An 18,978-nucleotide genomic window follows, 5' to 3' on the forward strand; every position below is an offset into this window, starting at 1 on the left:
GCCTAGACAAGATACAAAGATAGAAGAGACAAGATGTACATCATTCATCTACCTAGGCAGCATTCGAGAAAGCTTTCGAACCCTGATCGCCGCTCTTGAAACAAAATATCTGTTTTCTGTACTTCCTTTCACACATGTTGATAGATTGTAGATAGTTCAGCGAGACTTATCATTTCAATGTTCCATTATGTCAAACGTTTTTGATTTGCTATTTATAATCGATATCAGAATTTCGCGTGTTACATCATTCCAGTTCAACTAAGTACCATTTACACCACTAAGAAAGAGTCGCATGAGTACTTGCCTGGTGGTGAGTCCACTACTCACAGCTTGAGAATCTTCATCTTATACTCATCGGATGCTACTTCCATAACTACTACTTTATTTTGGTGTTCTTCATCCCTTTGCTTTGTTTCATAATGAACACACCGTTTTTAAAGAAATCAAATCCAAATATCTCGACTCTATCCTCCCTCTCAAAAGTTCTCGGGAGCAGAGCATCTACCTACCGTAAAAGCATATCATTTTCAATGAAATACCACAGATAGCACTTTAGTTTCTATCTGGGAGAATAAATCTCACTACACGTTCTTGTTCCGAATAAATACCAATCACCCACTAGTAGGGATTCAAATGAATATTCAGAAGCCAAACCGGCGTGATTATCTGAGTCACCTTGTATCATAAAGATCCCAATTGATTCACAATCATTCTGACAACTCCTCAAGACTCCATCCCACTATCTATCCATCTATCCGAACTCAAAAGCATCTCATCACAGCACCCTGATAATCATCAGACTTAGCCTCACCTAGCCCAAGGGTCCAGATACGTTCATAGCGATCCTTCCTAATCAATCACAGAATCAATTACTTAGTCATGATATTCTTCCCATCCAATGTTCTTCGCTAGAAATACAGAAATTCAGAGCGAGAAAACTCGTAATCTGATGTACAAGTCCGTAGATTGAAGATTCAGCTCTGGCTCGAATATATGTATACATTCAGACGATAGGTATAGCATGCATCGAATTCCGTCAAAGAATTATAAACTCCTGCAAGGAGAATAAGATAACTCTTGCAAAGACTCGAACAAGAGCCGAGGAGGATATGCGACAGTAGGTATCATTCAACGAGACAAAAAAATACGAAGAACTACATGGTAGGAATCCTTCCAATATCTTTATATCTATCCCAGGAAGGAAAATCTCAATGATAGTGAGCAGAAAGCAGGAAGAAAGTATATATACCACTCAAGCATGTCACCAAAAACTAAAAGCACAACAATAATACACAAATAATTCGATCAACCTCCCAGCCCAACCCCTCTCCCCCAAAATAAGATACAGCTTGTCTAGAATACCATACCAGCAATATCCTAGAACATCATACCTAAGTATATATTACAACCTCTTCATACCACACACCACATATCACACACTAGCCAGTTGGTTGCCAGACATATCAATAATCATCTCTATTTACTTCATACATACAATGATACAATCCACACAATCACAAAACAGCCATCTCCATATCTCTCCTCCATATCGTTTTCCCAAGCACAAATTTACAAATTTACAAATCACTATTCCTGTAATACATCTTTTATATACCTTAATTCCCTCACCCAGACTCTCCCCACAAACCCCAACCTCTCACCGTCCTATTCAATCTCTCATTACTCACCCACCCACAAGCGAGTGACATATAAACAAAGCACCAGAAAAATTACCTACACACAGCAGTGGACCCTGAACACTTGGCACATCACATCATGTAAGTTTTGTCAGCGCACCTCCACCCACGCAGCTCCCCACCAATCACACCATCCACCGTTAGTTACAAATGTGACTCTTACCGTAAGATCACGTTTTATTCCTTCACGTATGTACGTATATAATTTTATATATATTTAAATTCTGGCCTCTTTATTTATCATTTCTTTTTTCGTAAGTTTGATCCCTCGAATAAATCTTCTTCTATTATTTCATTCATTTTTACCATCAAAACCCCTAAAAATGCCCATCCATCACGATCCCCTCTTCCCCACTCTCACACTCAACTCCCCCAATCCCCTCCACCAAAATCTAATCCTCACACGTCCTCGCACCTCCGATGCAAAAACCTCCATCATCGCCTTTACCGATCCCGCCGTCTATCTTCATCTGACTGGTCCCCCGTTTCCCTACACACAGGAAGATTTCGATTCTTTCTTTAACGAGGTGCTAGATAAGAATTCTCGGGTTGCCGCTGCGGAACTATGGGATGCGAAGAGTGCGCAGGAAGATGGGTCACCGGTGCAGAAATGGGTGGGTGCCATTCCATTCCCAAGTATTAGGGAAGTGAGGGTGGGGGAGAAGGGAGAGAGGATAGAGGAGTTTATTGGGCAGATAAATATTAGGAGGAGGGGCTTTGTGACGACGGCAGATGAGGAAGAGAGGAAAATTTTGGCGAGAGAGAATGCGGATAGAAAGACGGGAGATCCAGGAATTGAGTGGGAGATTGGTTGTGTGTTGATGCTTTTTTTGTCCTTTCTTTTTGAAGCGAACTCTATGGAAAGGACAGGTGGTTATGCTTGATGGTGATAATCATGCAAGCTAGCCTATGAATTAGGATTTTATAAGTCTACGGCGAGAAATACTGCTCGACTCATAATCCCATGCCGCTGGTGTGGTCTATTTGGTAGTACCAAAGTCTTCTCACTGGGATCTACCTTCAAGCGAAAATTGTTGTCCAGTCATATCGATTCCATAGGTCCTTCACGATTCTTACTCCTACTCCTCTTCCACGACTTCCCCGACCCCACTAACCTTGTCTCCAGTCTGGCTCCTCCCCTCTCACCACGGCCGCACCATTATGCCTGCTGTTCTACAAACCCTCATTTCGGAACTTTTCATCCCATATATGAATTCGAATTTTGTGACGGGTGAATATTTAGAGTTCAACAAAGCGAGTAAAAGAGTTTTTGAAAAGTGTGGATTTGTAGATGAAGGGATTACGGATCGGGTGGAGGCGATCCACGAAGGGAAATGGAAAGCATTAAGCGTGTTGTTAGAAAACTTGAAGAGTAATGGGGACGACGAAATATGGGAGAAGGCTCAGAGAGAGGGTTGGTTGAGGGGAGAGAAGGTGGGAGTGGGAAGCTTGAGATGGAGCAGAGAGAGAAATGTGAAGGAGAAAGAAAACGGAAAGAGGGAGAATGCTAAGATCATTGAATAAAGCGATGCATGTAAAATTATGGACGAACACTTGAGGGAGAAGTAAATGAGGAATTTTCCGCAACTATAACATCATAACGCCCTACAATAGACACTCCAACAAAATTGCCCTCTTTGGCAGAGACATGTAAACAACGATATAACGCTAGAAAAAATAGACGTAGATTCAATTAGAACTACATAGCTGAATGATTTACGAAACGAGTATACTACAAAATCGCGATGGTCATCGGATTTAGAGACGTTCCAATAAAAAATGGAGAACAAAATTGCTGATCCAGACTACTAAACATGAATAGGCATTGTACACTGTAGGTAGCGAAGATTTCTTAATGAATTGTGTTCCTGCAGCAACTATAGTCAGAAGTGAGATAGTCACTAGATATCTGACAACCCTAATAAGCTGTGGTGAATCTTGTGTATCGCTTCGACGACATGTTTGTCTTATTAGATTTGAGCCCGACCGGTCATTTTCATGTTTGAATTATGAAATTGGACACAGCTAGATCGTGGTAGATTGCCAGGTCGTATATGAAAATCTGTAACCACTCAATTGGGCTCATAGCTTTGGTTCCAGGTGTGAGTCTTCGGTACAATATTGACGGTACTGGACCGGCGTACCAAACTGAATTTTTGAAAGCCATTAATGAATCGTTAATTATCATACAGCAATAATTGTGTAAAATGTGTAATCTGGCATCACATCTATCGCATCATCCAGAGAAGCCCATCCACTTTGGATGTCTACCACAAAGAATGTAACTTACAAATGCCAAGTTAGAGAAATGATGATCCTAATCCTCAAGAATTTGCTCGGGTATACCGTACAGGGTACATGTGAAATTCAACATGAGTTTTGCCTATTAGAAATATGATCTTCAATGAATGTGGGTAGTCTACATAATTTGGAATAGAGGTACCGCCACAAGAAACTCTGCAGCTTGTTCTAAACGACGTTAAAAATTTAAAAATTGGGGGCAAAATCCAGCGCCACACGCGCAATGAACAACGATTCACTAACAATCATTTTTCCGGTCATCTTCTAGCGTTCGATATAGCGCTGCGAGACTCTTTTGCATAGCGTAGCAACTAGAGAGCCGCAGCTAAAATGGCTTGAGACGCCCATTTCAGTTTCCGCGTAGATGGATGCACTATAATAGCGCCCGAAATCAAGAGGAGTGTTGGCCGAATGAAAGCAAATGAAATGAAAAAATGGCGGGAGTTGACCACGTGAAAACAGCGCTTAAACATGAAGATTGGGCTGACTCTGTCGAGGATTAGTATTCCTGAGGGATCAGTTGGCCGAGAGTCAAACCCCCAACAAACGTGATGATAATTGTCGGGGAACATGAGACGAAGAAAACTTTGGAACGAGTTGGATGGATAGCATAGAGTTAAAGAGTTATTGCTGTATAGTCTGTAGTACAGTAGTAGCAGCTTGATGAGTTTCATCTCAATTTCAAACCAATATAGGTATGTGCTTGATGAAGTTCGACAACATCTACTCAGGTCTTGGTTTCATCCCAATGATCCATCATTTGGAGTTGTAAAAGTTGTGAAATTTGTGAGTGAGTGCACTGTGCAAACGATTAACAGACGCTTCCCCTTCCCAGGTTTCCCAGGTTGATCTTGGTGAGAGAGAGAGAGAGAGAGAGCACTTCACGCTACCTAGGTAAGTAATGAAACATCAAAACAGGCTAAACCATTCTTGTGATAGATCCCAGATTATGTAGATGGGTTATCCATCAAAACCTCCTTTCTATTCACCATGTGACCAATTAAATGGTCGATCGATATCGGATTATGTAAGCTAGATACGCTACGATAAGAGTCTTCCAAGGAAATGCCTCAAGTCAGCCTCTCTCGACTCTCGAGCCTTTCTACCTACGAAGTAAGCACGAGTAAGACTACATACAGTCTACATTGTACAGACATACTTGGTCAAAAGTTCACAAGGGGGAATTGAAGCTTTTTCAATTTCCTGCGCCGTTCATCTTAATGCAAATGTGATGCAGAGGAGTGGATTCCTACCTGCCTGGATAACCTTGGAATGACTAGGGAATCACCAGGTAGGTAATCACTAGATACCGTAGCTGGGTAATAACTGCACAATGAAATAATGTTTACATATTGATTGACCAATCACAGAACGAAGAGAGGAAGAAATAAACACATGGAAATTATTTAATCATCATATTAATTGATGATTGGTTCAAATAAACATGGGATTTGACCCAAACCTTGATTTTTCCTTAATTCGGTGTATGTGCGCCGTGCCAAAGAGAAAAAAAATATGACCGAAGCTAAACTCCAAGATGATGGATTCACAATCTTCCTCCTTGCTCTTGCATACCGGTACAATTCCCAATATCACCTCAAGGCTCAATCAAGTCTTCAAGCAACCTAGCTTCCTTCAACCAAGGTTATCTATCTTTCATAAATTATAACCAACTTTCGTGGATTGTTATCCTCATCCTGTCGCTTTCCTCCTTTGGTTGTTGTTTATCCTACTTTATTGTTGACTATTGACTATTGACTATTGACTCTCGTTCTCATATACGACAAATATACTCTTGCCGATAACCAAACCGTACTTACTCAGTACATACTACTCAGTACATACTACTCAGTACTCATACTTGTGCCTCATTATCGCTCACTCGCTCCACCTCCACCTCCACCTCCTTACTACATAATTGTGGTTCTTTTCATAAAACGCAGGAACGATCTAGACTTCTTTCTACACTCCGAAATCCCCCCATTTCGATTTGAGACTCAGTCAACGTTTGGATCTCCACCTCAATCTTCATCCCGCACCCCAAACTAGTCGGTCGTTACCATCTCAACCTAAACATTAGCAGGGAGACGGAGAAGAGCCAGAGAAACCTTGGAACCTGTTGTGGATGCAATCCATCTAAAGAAAAGAAGCTTCTCCATCAGTTGCTATTTACCTCCCTCCTTTCAGCTTCCATATCCACATTTGACCAGCCTACAATCTTTCCTTCAACTACCTGGTCCGCAATATCCCCAATTTCAACGTCGCGTTGACTTTCGTTCTTTTACCACTCGCCATTTCGATCTTTGTACATACAATAATATCTACTATTTGCATCATGTTTTCAAAGTCCGTTGCCAGAGCTGGCTTGATTGCCAGTCTAGCTATCACTACCGTTAACGCCATTGCTACAATCTCTGTAACCGGCTCGAAATTCTTTACAAGTGATGGCGATCAATTCTTTATCAAAGGTAAGGTTTGTATGTATCTTATTCTTGGATCCTTGGCTGACAATATTTCTAGGCGTCGCATACCAGTTGACCGAAGCTGATCCTTTAATCGACACTAATCAATGCCAACTGGATGCCTCTTTGATGAAAACCTTGGGCGCAAACGCCATTCGCGTTTACCACGTTGACCCTTCTGGAGATCACTCTGGGTGTATGAGTGCTTTCGCAGATGCCGGTGTCTACCTTTTCTTGGATTTGGATACTTTCAATACTGCAATTACTCCAGTATGTTATACAGCATTATCTGGAAAAGAAAAAACACATGACTGACCTCTTTGACAGACTGATGCTACCTGGAACGAAAGTCAATATACCGCATTTAGTAAAGTAATGGATGCGTTCGCCAAATTCGATAACACCCTTGGATTCTTTGTGGGAAACGAGGTTATTGCTATGAACAACCAATCTTTGGCGGCACCATTTATCAAAGCCGCTGCTAGGGATATGAAGGCATACAGAAATTCGAAAGGATATCGTGAAATTCCCGTTGGCTACTCTGCGGCGGATATTGCGGAATTACGTCCTATGCTTCAAAATTATCTTGCTTGCGGCACCAACACTTCCGAGACTATCGATTTCTTCGGGTTGAATGCATACGAATGGTGCGGCGATAGTGATTTCTCTACTTCTGGTTACAAGACCCTCAATACTTACGCCGAGGGTTATAATATTCCTATTTTCTTCTCAGAGACCGGATGCAACACAGTGAAACCCAGAACATTCCAGGATCAAGCAGCAATTCTCGGTTCGGAGATGGACGATCAATGGTCTGGCGCAATTATTTACGAATGGATCGAAGAGGCCAACGATTATGGACTGATCAGTTATGGACCAACCGTTGCAGCTACTGCTGTCGCAACAAATGTTGCAGGTGGATTTTCTCGCGGCGGAACTCCAACCCCTGTTTCTCCAGATTTCGCCAATCTCCAAAGTCAGTGGGCAACTTTGACTCCAACTGGTGTTGCAAGCTCTGCTTATTCCCCAACTCTTACACCACCTGCTTGCCCTGCATCAACCTCCGGAGGCTGGTTGGTCGATGGTGATGTGAAATTGCCATCTATTGGCCAGAAAGAAGCAACTGGCACTGCCACAACAACTTCTGGATCAGCATCCTCTACCGGAAGCGCAACTGGATCAGCTGCATCTGCAACCTCAACAAAGGGTAGCGCATCCGGCGGTAAAGAAATTACTGGCATGAGTGTAGGATTGGCCGCAGTTATGTTCGGTTTCATGTACTGGCTATAGATTCTCGATACCCTTCAAAAAATCTTCTTTTCTCGGCCTTGATGGCTTGATATGTATAAACGATTATGATACGTGGAGGAAATCCTTTCACACTAATTCGGTACATATGCGCGTTATGATAAATGAAAGCGCGGCGTTGGATTTGCATTGTGTCATTATGGACGCAATAGGGTTACTTTCTTCTTCTGATATGGGATATGCAGGTTATTATATCCTGTGCATATAAAAAGCATGAATGAGTTGATCAATATCTGTTATTTTAGATCAACTTTAATAGATACTTAATAATGAAATTAAAAGACAAGAGTTTATTTATTGACAGATTGTGAAGGATGTGAATGTATTGGGATATGTGATGTCGACGAGTGTTTGTTGACAAGTGTTTGTTGACAAGTGAGGAACAAGTCAGGAGCAAGTTGTATATTATAAGGGAATGCAAGGATAGTGTGCACGTATCTTGAAGGGTCTTTGTGCTGGATGCAAGATTACAAGATTAACGTCTTTGAACAGATGGATGGGTGAATGGGAATTGTAGGTGGTTGCTGTGCAATTTTATTGTGGGATAGTGTCCAGATGGAATGGAATGGATGGGGAGGGTATGTGAAGGTGTGAAGAAGGTGGGAAGGTGAGTGTAAGATAAGACGGTAGAAGTATGGAAGTGTGGATGAGACGATGTAGGGTCATTCATTCACCGTGTACAATTGTCTTTTCATCTCTTATTAGTATAAGAATTCATTCGGTGTTGAGTGTATGACTAGATGGGATATCGAAGTTTGAGAAAGGGGTTGTTTAGGTATGCTTGGGCATCTATGAGGAGAAAGAGATGATTCCTGGATTTCTCGATTGAAGATCCAAAGATTCAAGGAAAATCTTGTAACTTGGATGAATTTATTGATCATATTCACTAATTTGATGTTTCTGCTTTTTTGTTTTTATTTCCTAAGGAAAGTACAGCATAGTGGTGTTGTGGTTGAAAGATATCTCTCCCATAGTATCTGACTGTAAACAGCGAAGACTCCTTAGTATTTAGCTCAGCCCCAGCTTTATCTTCTGATCTCTGTCATCTGCATTTATCCAACTATCATCATGCACTCTCATTTCTGTCCCCACAGCATTGGAATATCTCATTCTTGATATTCACTTTTGCTTGCGATTGAATTGCTGCATTTATTATAAAAAATTAAGCGAGAGATTTCCGAGGGAGGAAATAATGAGGAGCCAATAATTCGTTTTGTTCACCTTGAAGGATAGAAAATTCAACATCGTTAGATTTTCAATCTAGGAGGCTGGGAATTTTACAGGCGTGTGATCTTTCGATTGGTTGAGATATTGAATGCGCAGAATAGAAGGTGTGGATGATTGATGATATCTTGAGTTGAAAAAATTGTGAATAGGATTTCTGGTGATTTTTTTCTTTCTTGCAGCAACGATAAAAATAACAACACCATTCGAATTGCAATTTTCAATTGAACTGTGGCGAAAATGGTTTTGTTTCTATCTCCTGGTCTTAGACCACATTGGAAATTTGGCAAAGCAAATATTGGTAAGTCCCCTTATCGTGTCCCTAGCGAGTTGGTAGAGATGATGGAGATGGTGATGGTGTTTCTTTGGGAGCGATAATCTAGTGGTTCTCTTCCATGACAACAAGTATAATGATGGTACATTTTCCTTCTCAACCAACATTCTGGAGTATCCGGTCTATAGTGGTGAGAAAGATGGCACTTTAATGTCCTCCTTTCGACCAAGCTTGGAAGAACTAGACTCTCTTCTTTCTTGTCTATAACTTCTCCTTATGTAAAACTTTACTGACAATTACATTCTTTCCAGAGAAACAAGAACCATTCACTCCAAAGAAACCAGTTGGAAATTCTGGAAGAAAATTCCCTCTCCCACCTCATATCCTCCACCGCCTTAACCTCCACAACTCCTGCACTTCCTTCCCATCAAAACCATCTTCCGCACCATCACTTCTTCCATCATTGATGAAAGATTCTCCTACTTCTTTACATTCAGCGGATTCTGGTGTTTGGCCTGGTAAGAGACCAGCAGAAGGCACTGCAGACGAGAGACCAGGAAAGAAGGCGAAGTACGGCTTTACCAGCCATATTGATTTTGAAGAAAAGGCAACAGACGCAGACGACGAGGATTCAGATTTTGAGCCTGCGGATACACCGAGTGATAGAGAAGAGGAGGTTACAACGGTAGCTTCTCCAGTAACCGTCTCATCATCGATTGCAGAACCGGTTGTAGCTAGTCCGCTCGCTTCACCTTTCGATCCCCAATCCGAATCCGATTTCTCTGATACACCAAGCTCAAAGAGAAGAGCACTTACACCACCATCCCCGATTCCGAAACTTGTTGCCGAGACCGTCACAAAATCAATTTCAGCAACGGGTCGTTGGGATTTCACCCTTACGGCAAAAAAAGCAGGTTACGTTTATAACCCGAGAAAATCCATGACCGATCTGAGTGATCGCTTCGCTACGCCTTCAGACTCCGATAGTACCCTCGATACCGACGATAGCGAATCTGATTTTAATTCTACACCAAATCGCTCTTCGTCACCAGCGCGCGCACGTGCTTCTTCACCTTTACCTTTACCTTTACCTTTACCTTTACCTCAGTGGAAGTACCATCACAATCCTATTGATCGAAATAATCCAACCACTCCACCTTCCATCGGAACAAAAAGAAAGATGGAACAAGCATATGCCGAATGGCATCAAGGAGAAATGGACACGCCTAGAGCATCATCATGTTCTCCAATCACTTCACCAGCCGATACACCTCAATCCGTTGATTCCAACGAAGTTGAATTGGGAACTGCACAATATGATTCGCAGTCAGAACAAGAAAATATGGAACCTTCGCGCGCATCTTCATACTCATATCACACTATTTCCTCAACCTCAACTCAACTACCACACTCATCAACATCCACCTCCGAAACCACCGTATTTCCTGCCGATCTACCTTCTCCATCCGTCCCATGTCGTTTAGAGCCTCACTCACCTATTCTCGATCACCTCACTGCTCAATATATTGCACAGGGACCCCATCCACAAATTCCTCACGTTAATCACGCAGCTGTGAATCAAAGAAATGCGACTCATATATTGAACAAACATCAAGATGGTCGCGCGCCGTTTGTTCGAGCTGCGAGTCGAAGACTCCAGGCGGTGGTGGGTGTGAGAAACGATTTACCGTTTGATTTGCTGATGGGGACGGGAAAGCACGATGCGAGTAATTTGGTTGTGGGGAGGGATGGGACGTTGGTGGATTTGGGATTGAGGGATTTGGAGGGGAGAGAGGAAGTTAAGGGGGGAACTGGAGCTAGAGATGAAAGTGGAAATGGGGAGGATCTTGCGAGAGATGAGGGTGTTATGAGCGGAGAGGATATTGGAAATAGTCGGGAAAATATAAGTACGGATAGGGATATGAACACGAACGCAAACGCAAACGAAGCACATAATACAAATACCACGGCACAATACCTACAAGATATCCACGATTCCTTCAACACTCTTCGCTCTTCCTCTCGCACCCCATCTACTCATCATTTTTCTTCTCACCATCAGCAAGCAAAACCACCAAAAACCACTCCCAATCCGCCCCACGAATCCCTAGCACAAACACAAACACCCTTCTTCCCTCCCTCAGTCAATCCCTACACCGGTGAAGGACTCCGCGAATATCTTCTCTCCCGCGCTTCCATGACCGGTTCGGTGAAGAGAGAATGCAGAAGTATATCGTTTCATGATTTCACACCGGATGTACGAACGGGCGATTTTAGAAACCAATTGTTGGTGCATTTTGGTGTCGATGGGATTTCGAGTTGTGAGAGGGTTGATGTTGTGGAGTTGGGTTTGTAAGTTTTTTTCTTTCTTTTTTGGAGCTTTTGGTTTCGAAGTTTGGATTGTTGATTTTGTTGTTGTTTTGGAGAATTGGAAGTGAGGTGACGAGGAGTGCTGCAGTGCGGCGATGGTGGAGCTTTTGTTGCGGTTGTGTAACTTGAATTTTGACTCTTGACTCTTGGCTTGGGGAAGATGGGATGGCGAAGTTGCTGTCCTTTGATTTCTTCTTGTCAATTGTAATCCTTTTCTACTATACCCTTCTTTGAACTTTCATGCGGTCTTTTTGCTGTCATTCCTTTTCCTCACCTTATTACCCCTCCCCTTTCCTATCTGTCATCCGAATGAAAACAACAACAAAAATACCTTCTTACTATAACTAACGCCTCTCCACAGACCCGATATAACCGGTACCCTCCATCCCTGGCTCTCAATCTTCATTCAACGCCCCCTCGTGACCGCCACATCACCCTCCCCAGCCCTCCACTCCACCTCCACCTCCACCTCCACCACCACGCCTCCCAACTTCCCCTCCCCAACCCCCACAACCTGGCTCTGCATCGCCGTCCCCATCTCAAACATAACAACCTACCCCATCCAACCCGACACTACGATTCCTCCTTCTCTCCTCGAATCCACCTTCGCCCACAGCCAACACGGGCTCCCCACCAAAAAGATCGCCAAACGTCAAGACTACGATTTCTCCTTCCAAGGAACACCCATCTTCGAATTTTCCACCCGAGCACTCTTTCCCCAGCCCGAAACTCCCTTTCCGAACACTGCGCCCACTGCGGATTTTCTCTCCATCGAAGTGCCCCGTCCCTACGATCCCAGTGATCCTTATCTCGAGTTTCCGCCCCAGATATCCCGCAATCTGGTACTGCTCCGGCGGGAAGTAAGGAAGTATGCAAGGGCTGCGGGAGTGACGGGTGAGGAATTACATACGTATGGTGATATGATGGTGGATGTGAGTGGAGTGGATGTGAGCGAGGAGGTGTCTCCCAATGAGGGGATTTGGTGGTGTGAATTCTACAGAGGAATTACACGGGATAGGATTCGCTGGGAGAGGGTGAAGAGGTGTATGGGTCGGGGAAGATGTAGAGTTGTTTTGAGATGGCAGGATGTACCGGATGAGATGAAGAGATTAGGTGGTCGTTCTAGTTCTAATTCTAGTTCTGGGATCGGTTTGGGAGTGAGCAGAAAAATAAGTGAAGCGGAGAGAGTCAAGCAGGAGATGAGCAGGGAAAACATGGGAGGAATGGGGAAGAAGCGAAGAGAAAGAAAGAGTATGCAAACGAGCCATGCGAATACGAGTCCGAGTGTGGGATTGGGGGTTACGAGTACGAATATGGGGAGTCATTCACATTCACATTCGCATATGCGATCACGATCCGGCGAAGCATTGAGAGATAGTTTGCGTGCGAAAGCGATTGGGAATCGGATGAGTTTTAATGGAGATGCTTAGCGATATGGAAGAGTGGAATTGAGGAATTCGAGAGGGATGATGCAGAGATGAGTTGTGGATTACGTGAAATGAGAGATTGGTTTTAAGGGGAGGAGAGGCGTTTGCGAGTTACTTGCTTTTAAGTTCTTATGAGGCTAGTTTTCAATACTTGATATCTCATACCTACACACATGCTTATGTTACAAGCGCGTGGAAAAACTAGACATTAAGATGATTTTCTTCTCGCAATGAAATTCATGAAGAATACAACAGCAGCACAGAATAAGAAATACTTTCCATCTTTACTCTATGAAAATACGTAGCATGCGTTGATCTTCTCAAACAGTACATCTGAGAAACACCTAAACAATGAGTCTCCATCTCGATCTTAAAAAAAAAAAAGAACAACACATCACAAAGGGTACGAAGTCCGAAGTATAGGAGATCATGAGAAGAAGAGAAATACCATGATACTAGTCATTATGACTATCTTGATATTACACCCAGAAGCCAACTTCATAAACATATGCATGAATGCATTACTTTTCACATACATACCTAGATACCTAACCAAGAACTCAAGAATAGCTCATATTCCCTTTTGAAAGGAAATTAGACAGATGGAGAAATACCTTGCTATTAACAAATCCACCAAGATTGCTAATCATCATCTCTAATCTATAGATACCATGGTCTGGGTTTTCGCATACTTCATTCTATTCCAGTTCGTTCCTATGTACTACTTAACTCATGGCCGACTACCCCGTTTCTGAAATAGACTAGCAGGCAACATGAAGTTATAGTTGTCATTGCCTGTTAATAAATACCCCTCGCAACTCTATTGAAAGGTACCTGGGGACCTAGTGATGACTTGAGACTTTAAAATAGTGTTGCCATGATAGCAACACGCATCCATTGGATCATGGTCAGGAAAATGCAATCCGAGTCTCGAGCCAATTTGCGAAGGTTGAGTTATCTCGAGCATACCTACCCTCACAACTTGAATATCACTAAATCGACAATCTTAATCAACTCCAAGTCCTCGCTTTTAGACACATTCAACTTTAGGGGGGAAACAATACTAGAGTCGAGAGGAACGGGCAAAGAAACTAGATGCCCCACATCCTGTGAGAGAGATTGAATCACGCATCATTTTTATACTTAGTAACTTCGGAGTGATGCAGAAGCCCGTCCGATAATAAGCATCGAGCTTCACAAATTCGTCAACGTAAACCACGAAGCAAAAGATCTGTGGGAATATTCAGACATTTATAGTACATACAGATACAGGTACAGATTGAGCTTCCGTGCTACGCTACCTAAATGCATCATAACATTCGAGTCGTGATCGCCGATCCTACATTGAATAACCCATCCAACTCAAGCATAACTGAGACACCACAATCCAATCTCGGCCGCATTTGCAGAGGTGAGATTCGAGGCCGTCGGTCCTTCATTCCTTTTGACGCCTCATTCATGATACATATAAAATATACACTCGTCCCGTTTTAATTCTTTAATTCATCAACCATTACGACGAAGAACTTCCCCACCAACCACCTGTCATTCCACTCTTCATGGCCTTTAGTCCCTCTTCTTTGGCCCTCTCCTCCATCTCGGCTTCTTCCTTCAACCATTTTGCTCCATTCTCGCGAATTTCCTTATCAAATGCCTCGTAGTTCTTTTGTCCCCTTTCTCTCGCTAAATCTTGCAACATTTTCCCTTGAGCAAGCGCGTCCGCTAGACTCTGTTCGTTAGGATCTGTCACCATCATTCCACCTGGCTTGATACCCAAAGCACTTCCTAGTAGTCCCACACCACCCCCTCTCTTTCCATGCTTCTTTCTTTCTTCTGCAAGTTGTTCTTGGAACTTCTTTCTCGCAATTGCCTCACGTTTGGCAAATTCAGTAGGAATATGTGTTCCTTCAAATGATTTCAAGGCTTTGCGCACATCGGCGTATTGCATTGTAGGGATATATTCAAGGAAAGGAATTAAAGAAACAAGTTCTTTATCCTGGACGTCACCGAGCCATGGCTTAAGGATTATTGCGTTTTCTGGTTGCTTCTTTGCGTGGTGTGCTTTGGTATCGATTAATATGACCTTTGAGAGATCTCGGTTGAGGTATGAAAGATCCTATATCGAATTAGTAAGAGTCGTGAGAAAGATGACACGAAAACTTTACCTTAATATATTCTCCGTTTTCATAAAGTGTTGCCTCCCGGAAAAGTGGCCAAGTAACGATATGATATGGATCAAATTTTCGAATAACTGGCTCTGCTAAAGTAGATGGTTGAGTGGTGAAGATGACCAATTCGTAATATTGACTTAGATATCTCAAGAAATAATCCACACCAGGTCTTTTTGCCAGTCGCCAACCATGTTCTCTGGTCCATTCACTGTGAATTAAAAGATCCTCCATACTTAAAACTAAAGTATAAGGGCGCTCAAACATGGGACTTGGATCGGGGAGTAACTTGGTAAAAGCTGGCTCGGTGTAGTGACCAAGTTGATCTCCTGTTCGGGCCCTCACACGATTCCACATGCCGGTAAGTGACCATCCAGATGGAGCAGTTTCCGAATGTAGTCTTTCTTCTTCCTCCGTCTCCCAATTCCTTCCCATGTATACCGTACCAGTGATCGCAGATATGAAGAATGCAAGGTACATGTAGTTGGCCATTTGGTTTCTCTTTCTTTCCGAGGAAGAAACATATGCTGATGCTGGCAATTCCCCGCGACCTTTACCCCCACCACTAGGATCTTCTTCAGGATCTGCCGCTTCTGTAAGGTTCAATGGCGATGCCTTCGACTTTCTGTTTGCTAATTCGAAATCCAAAGTTGAAGGAATACCTTGGGTGAGATCTGGTAGAGGCTTATTTTCGAATTCAACTTGTGCGGGGTCGACAGCGATTGTCTCAAATTCATCTTGCTTGCCAGAGAAGTCTGGACTTTCACCTTTCCTTGCATCTGGGTTTGGTACGCCGGCACCTCCTCCCTCTGATTGAGGTACGGTATTCCTCTGTGGCGAAGCCCCCTTACTCACTTCATCCTGCGCCTTGGAGAAGTCTGGGTTACCAGATTTATCACTACTCAGTCCTGATTTTGGTGAAGTAAAAGCAGCTTGTGCCCCAGCTGGACCGGATGGTGTTGGCGTACCCGAAGGTCTATTATAATCTGTAGGCTTTCTAGGCTGGCGGCGATTGTTCGCCATCGACCGAGTCCATGACGTTGATGAGGTTATTCGGAAATTCGTCGAACTATTTCTAAGAGCTGGCGTTTGCAACGACCTTCCGATAGCTCTTGACAACATTATGAAGGAAAAGAATCAATATACACAGCTTACTTTAATAAAGAAAAGACTATATGCGAAATCGCATTGAATATTATTGAAGTTCTTGTCAGTAAAGAGAAACTTCAAAGATTCCTTTGGCCCAATAAAATAACCTGATTCCTTGAGTTTTCCCTTACAAGCAACAAAATACAATTTTCTACAATGATGCGGGCGGGAATTCTTAAAGCTAGTACCAATTAATACTAGCTTCAATTGGCAACAAGCTCCCCACCATAAAAGCATCAATTGATTTTGGGATTCTGATTTTCTTTTTTCTTTTTTCCTTAAAGTTGACACTCAGTGGACAGAAATTATACTCATCGCGCCTACAATAACCGTGGACGAAGAGTTGAACAATCTGAGGAGAACGAATATGACACTTTCAAGAATTGGATGTTAAGCCGGTGCTTGAAAGAGCACCGGCTACTCAATTACAACTTCAGTCCCGTGGTGTCCTAACATTCCATATCTCATTGAAACACTCATATGTTGAGGGTGTTTCCGGCCCCCCTCATAATCTATCCGAATATACTCGGCACAAGTCCCGATGGAAGGATTCCTCTTGTGTATAATTGAAATTTTAAATATTATTCCATCATTCATCATTTGAGATACCGCGCGATTTACCTTTTACTTGTGATTTTGAATCAGTATTTCCTTCCTAGCACGCGATTCTCTCCACTTGGTTCCATCATTCATCTCAAACTCAACAAACCTAACATCCAAAACTCTACAGTATATCCACGACAACTACAATCTCTCAATTGGTTATCCTACCTCTTTACTCCTACTTGAACAATAACAATAACAATAAATATGGCGCCGTCTATGAGACATCATACTTTGACACTACGGAATCGCCGCGCAATGGCAAGCGTGCCCGTATCTGGTTCCACAACACCAAATTCATCCACCTACCCCTCGGCGTACCCATCTGATGCTGAAGATATCACTCTCGCCGCTCGCAAACTTAAACAACCATTTCCGTTTCTCTCTCTGCCCTCCGAACTACGAACTAAGATTTATGCCCTCATATTCGCCCCTTTCCCCTCAATTATCGACCTCGACCCTACAACATTTTCCATCATTCATCGTCAAAAACTCCTCTCTCTATTCTCTGTCTGCAAACAAATTTACAATGAATCATCGCACCACTTCTTCTCAACCTATACTTTCCGTATCTTCCCTGTCCATCCAGGTCGCTATTTCAAGACAAAGAAACCATTACTCGCGCGTCTGCCAGCCCAATATCGCAATTCCATCACTACACTTGAACTTCGACTAGGTCCAGGCTGGAATAGTCCTCCCAGAGGTTGGATTGTATCACCTCTACTTGGACTTTCTGATTGCACATCCGTTCGTGTTCTAAAAATATTTGTGGAATGCGACCCCTCCGACGCTATATTCAAAGGGTTCAGAGCGGGCGATGGATTTTATGAAGGATTTTGCCAGGAACTATTAGAAGGAATATTTAGGGATGTAAAGGGAATACAAACTGTTGAATTTGATGCATTCCCTGGTGTGCAGAGGACTGGAGATATGATGAATGGATTACGAGAGGTAGTAGAAAGACATAAGAAAGTTGTGGGGTGGGGTCCTGAGAGGGGTTGGGGAGTAGAGAAGCCCGGAGAAGTTAAAGAAAGAATTTGGTTAGATGCTGTGCTTGTTCATGGAGTTGGAAGAGCGAGAGTTATTCCGGCGGGAGTGGAGGCTATTGTGGCCTTGGCCTGAGTTATATCATATCGTCTGACAGCACGGGGTCGCAACATGAGCGAAATGAAGACAGTAACAAGCGAACGATGACATTATAGCCGATTAGTCTTTAATGGAAATGGCGTGGAACAATCTGTAAATATTGACGAGCGATTAGGACATGGAATTTAGGAATGGCACGCAGGCATGTAACTCCTATTCATTTTGTATGTACACTTACTCAATGCCACTTGTTCAAGAATCTTTACTATCATGACAGATCTTTTTTCTTCTTCCCTGTGCCGGAATCTCCGGCCACTAACGATAACCACTTTGACTTCACGTCAACTACTAACCCATTCCAATACAACGACCACTACTAGTTGAAACAAATTATCAATATGTTGCATATCTCAATTGTCTTATGTCAAATACCTCATACAACTGACATATGGATACATCATACTGCTCATCTCTCCTGTTGCTTAATGGCGCAAATGATGCTAGGGTATTTCCCTCATTTTTATCACTACCAAAATTAGTAGCCTAGTGGTATACATAAAGGTACCCTGTGGCTTTAAGCTATGACGAGCTTGATACTCGATATCGGGGCAATACTGTGCTTCTCAGCTAGGCCATCATTGCGCTGATATCTTCTCTTTTGAACAAAAACTTCCGAATTTCAGCCACTTGTGGAATATTGTTTATGTTGTTGTTGACAGTCCTTTTTTCACAAATTGAAAATTAAAAAATTGTGTCGTGATACGTGCGATGCTGTTGGCTTAAAATGCTTCGGAATCGGCGGATTTTTGAGTTGAGTGGTGGTAAGAAGTGATGTTTTCGTCAGTGCCGGATTGGCTGGTAGAGAAACAATGATAGGGGGTGAAAGTGGTTTACTCGTATCAGAAGAGT

At 42.8% G+C, this 18,978-nt stretch overlaps 5 protein-coding genes across 5 annotated transcripts; 4 read left to right on the forward strand and 1 right to left on the reverse strand.

Moving 5' to 3' along the window:
* Window positions 1-2,020: 2,020 nt before the first annotated feature.
* On the forward strand, window positions 2,021-3,221 carry EAE97_000924 (uncharacterized protein; the record flags this gene model as incomplete). Its single annotated transcript, XM_038871434.1, has 2 exons — window positions 2,021-2,510; window positions 2,824-3,221. 2 exons carry the CDS (start codon window positions 2,021-2,023, stop codon window positions 3,219-3,221), a joined length of 888 nt encoding a protein of 295 aa, XP_038737335.1.
* Window positions 3,222-6,333: 3,112 nt separating this feature from the next.
* Window positions 6,334-7,750, forward strand: EAE97_000925 (uncharacterized protein; the record flags this gene model as incomplete). The annotated part of the gene is made up of 3 exons (XM_038871435.1): window positions 6,334-6,466; window positions 6,519-6,730; window positions 6,788-7,750. The coding sequence occupies 3 exons, from the start codon at window positions 6,334-6,336 to the stop codon at window positions 7,748-7,750; spliced, it is 1,308 nt and encodes a 435-aa protein (XP_038737336.1).
* Window positions 7,751-9,232: 1,482 nt separating this feature from the next.
* EAE97_000926 (uncharacterized protein) lies at window positions 9,233-13,066 on the forward strand (the record flags this gene model as incomplete). Its single annotated transcript, XM_038871436.1, has 3 exons — window positions 9,233-9,293; window positions 9,578-11,618; window positions 11,998-13,066. 3 exons carry the CDS (start codon window positions 9,233-9,235, stop codon window positions 13,064-13,066), a joined length of 3,171 nt encoding a protein of 1,056 aa, XP_038737337.1.
* A 1,510-nt stretch (window positions 13,067-14,576) lies between these two features.
* Window positions 14,577-16,353, reverse strand: EAE97_000927 (uncharacterized protein; the record flags this gene model as incomplete). The annotated part of the gene is made up of 2 exons (XM_038871437.1): window positions 14,577-15,179; window positions 15,229-16,353. The coding sequence occupies 2 exons, from the start codon at window positions 16,351-16,353 to the stop codon at window positions 14,577-14,579; spliced, it is 1,728 nt and encodes a 575-aa protein (XP_038737338.1).
* Window positions 16,354-17,190: 837 nt separating this feature from the next.
* Window positions 17,191-18,105, forward strand: EAE97_000928 (uncharacterized protein; the record flags this gene model as incomplete). The annotated part of the gene is made up of 1 exon (XM_038871438.1): window positions 17,191-18,105. One exon carries the CDS (start codon window positions 17,191-17,193, stop codon window positions 18,103-18,105), a length of 915 nt encoding a protein of 304 aa, XP_038737339.1.
* Between the last annotated feature and the right edge of the window lie 873 nt (window positions 18,106-18,978).

Source organism: Botrytis byssoidea (genome assembly GCF_014898295.1).
Source record: "Botrytis byssoidea strain MUCL 94 chromosome Unknown BBYS_002, whole genome shotgun sequence".
NCBI lineage: Eukaryota > Fungi > Ascomycota > Leotiomycetes > Helotiales > Sclerotiniaceae > Botrytis > Botrytis byssoidea.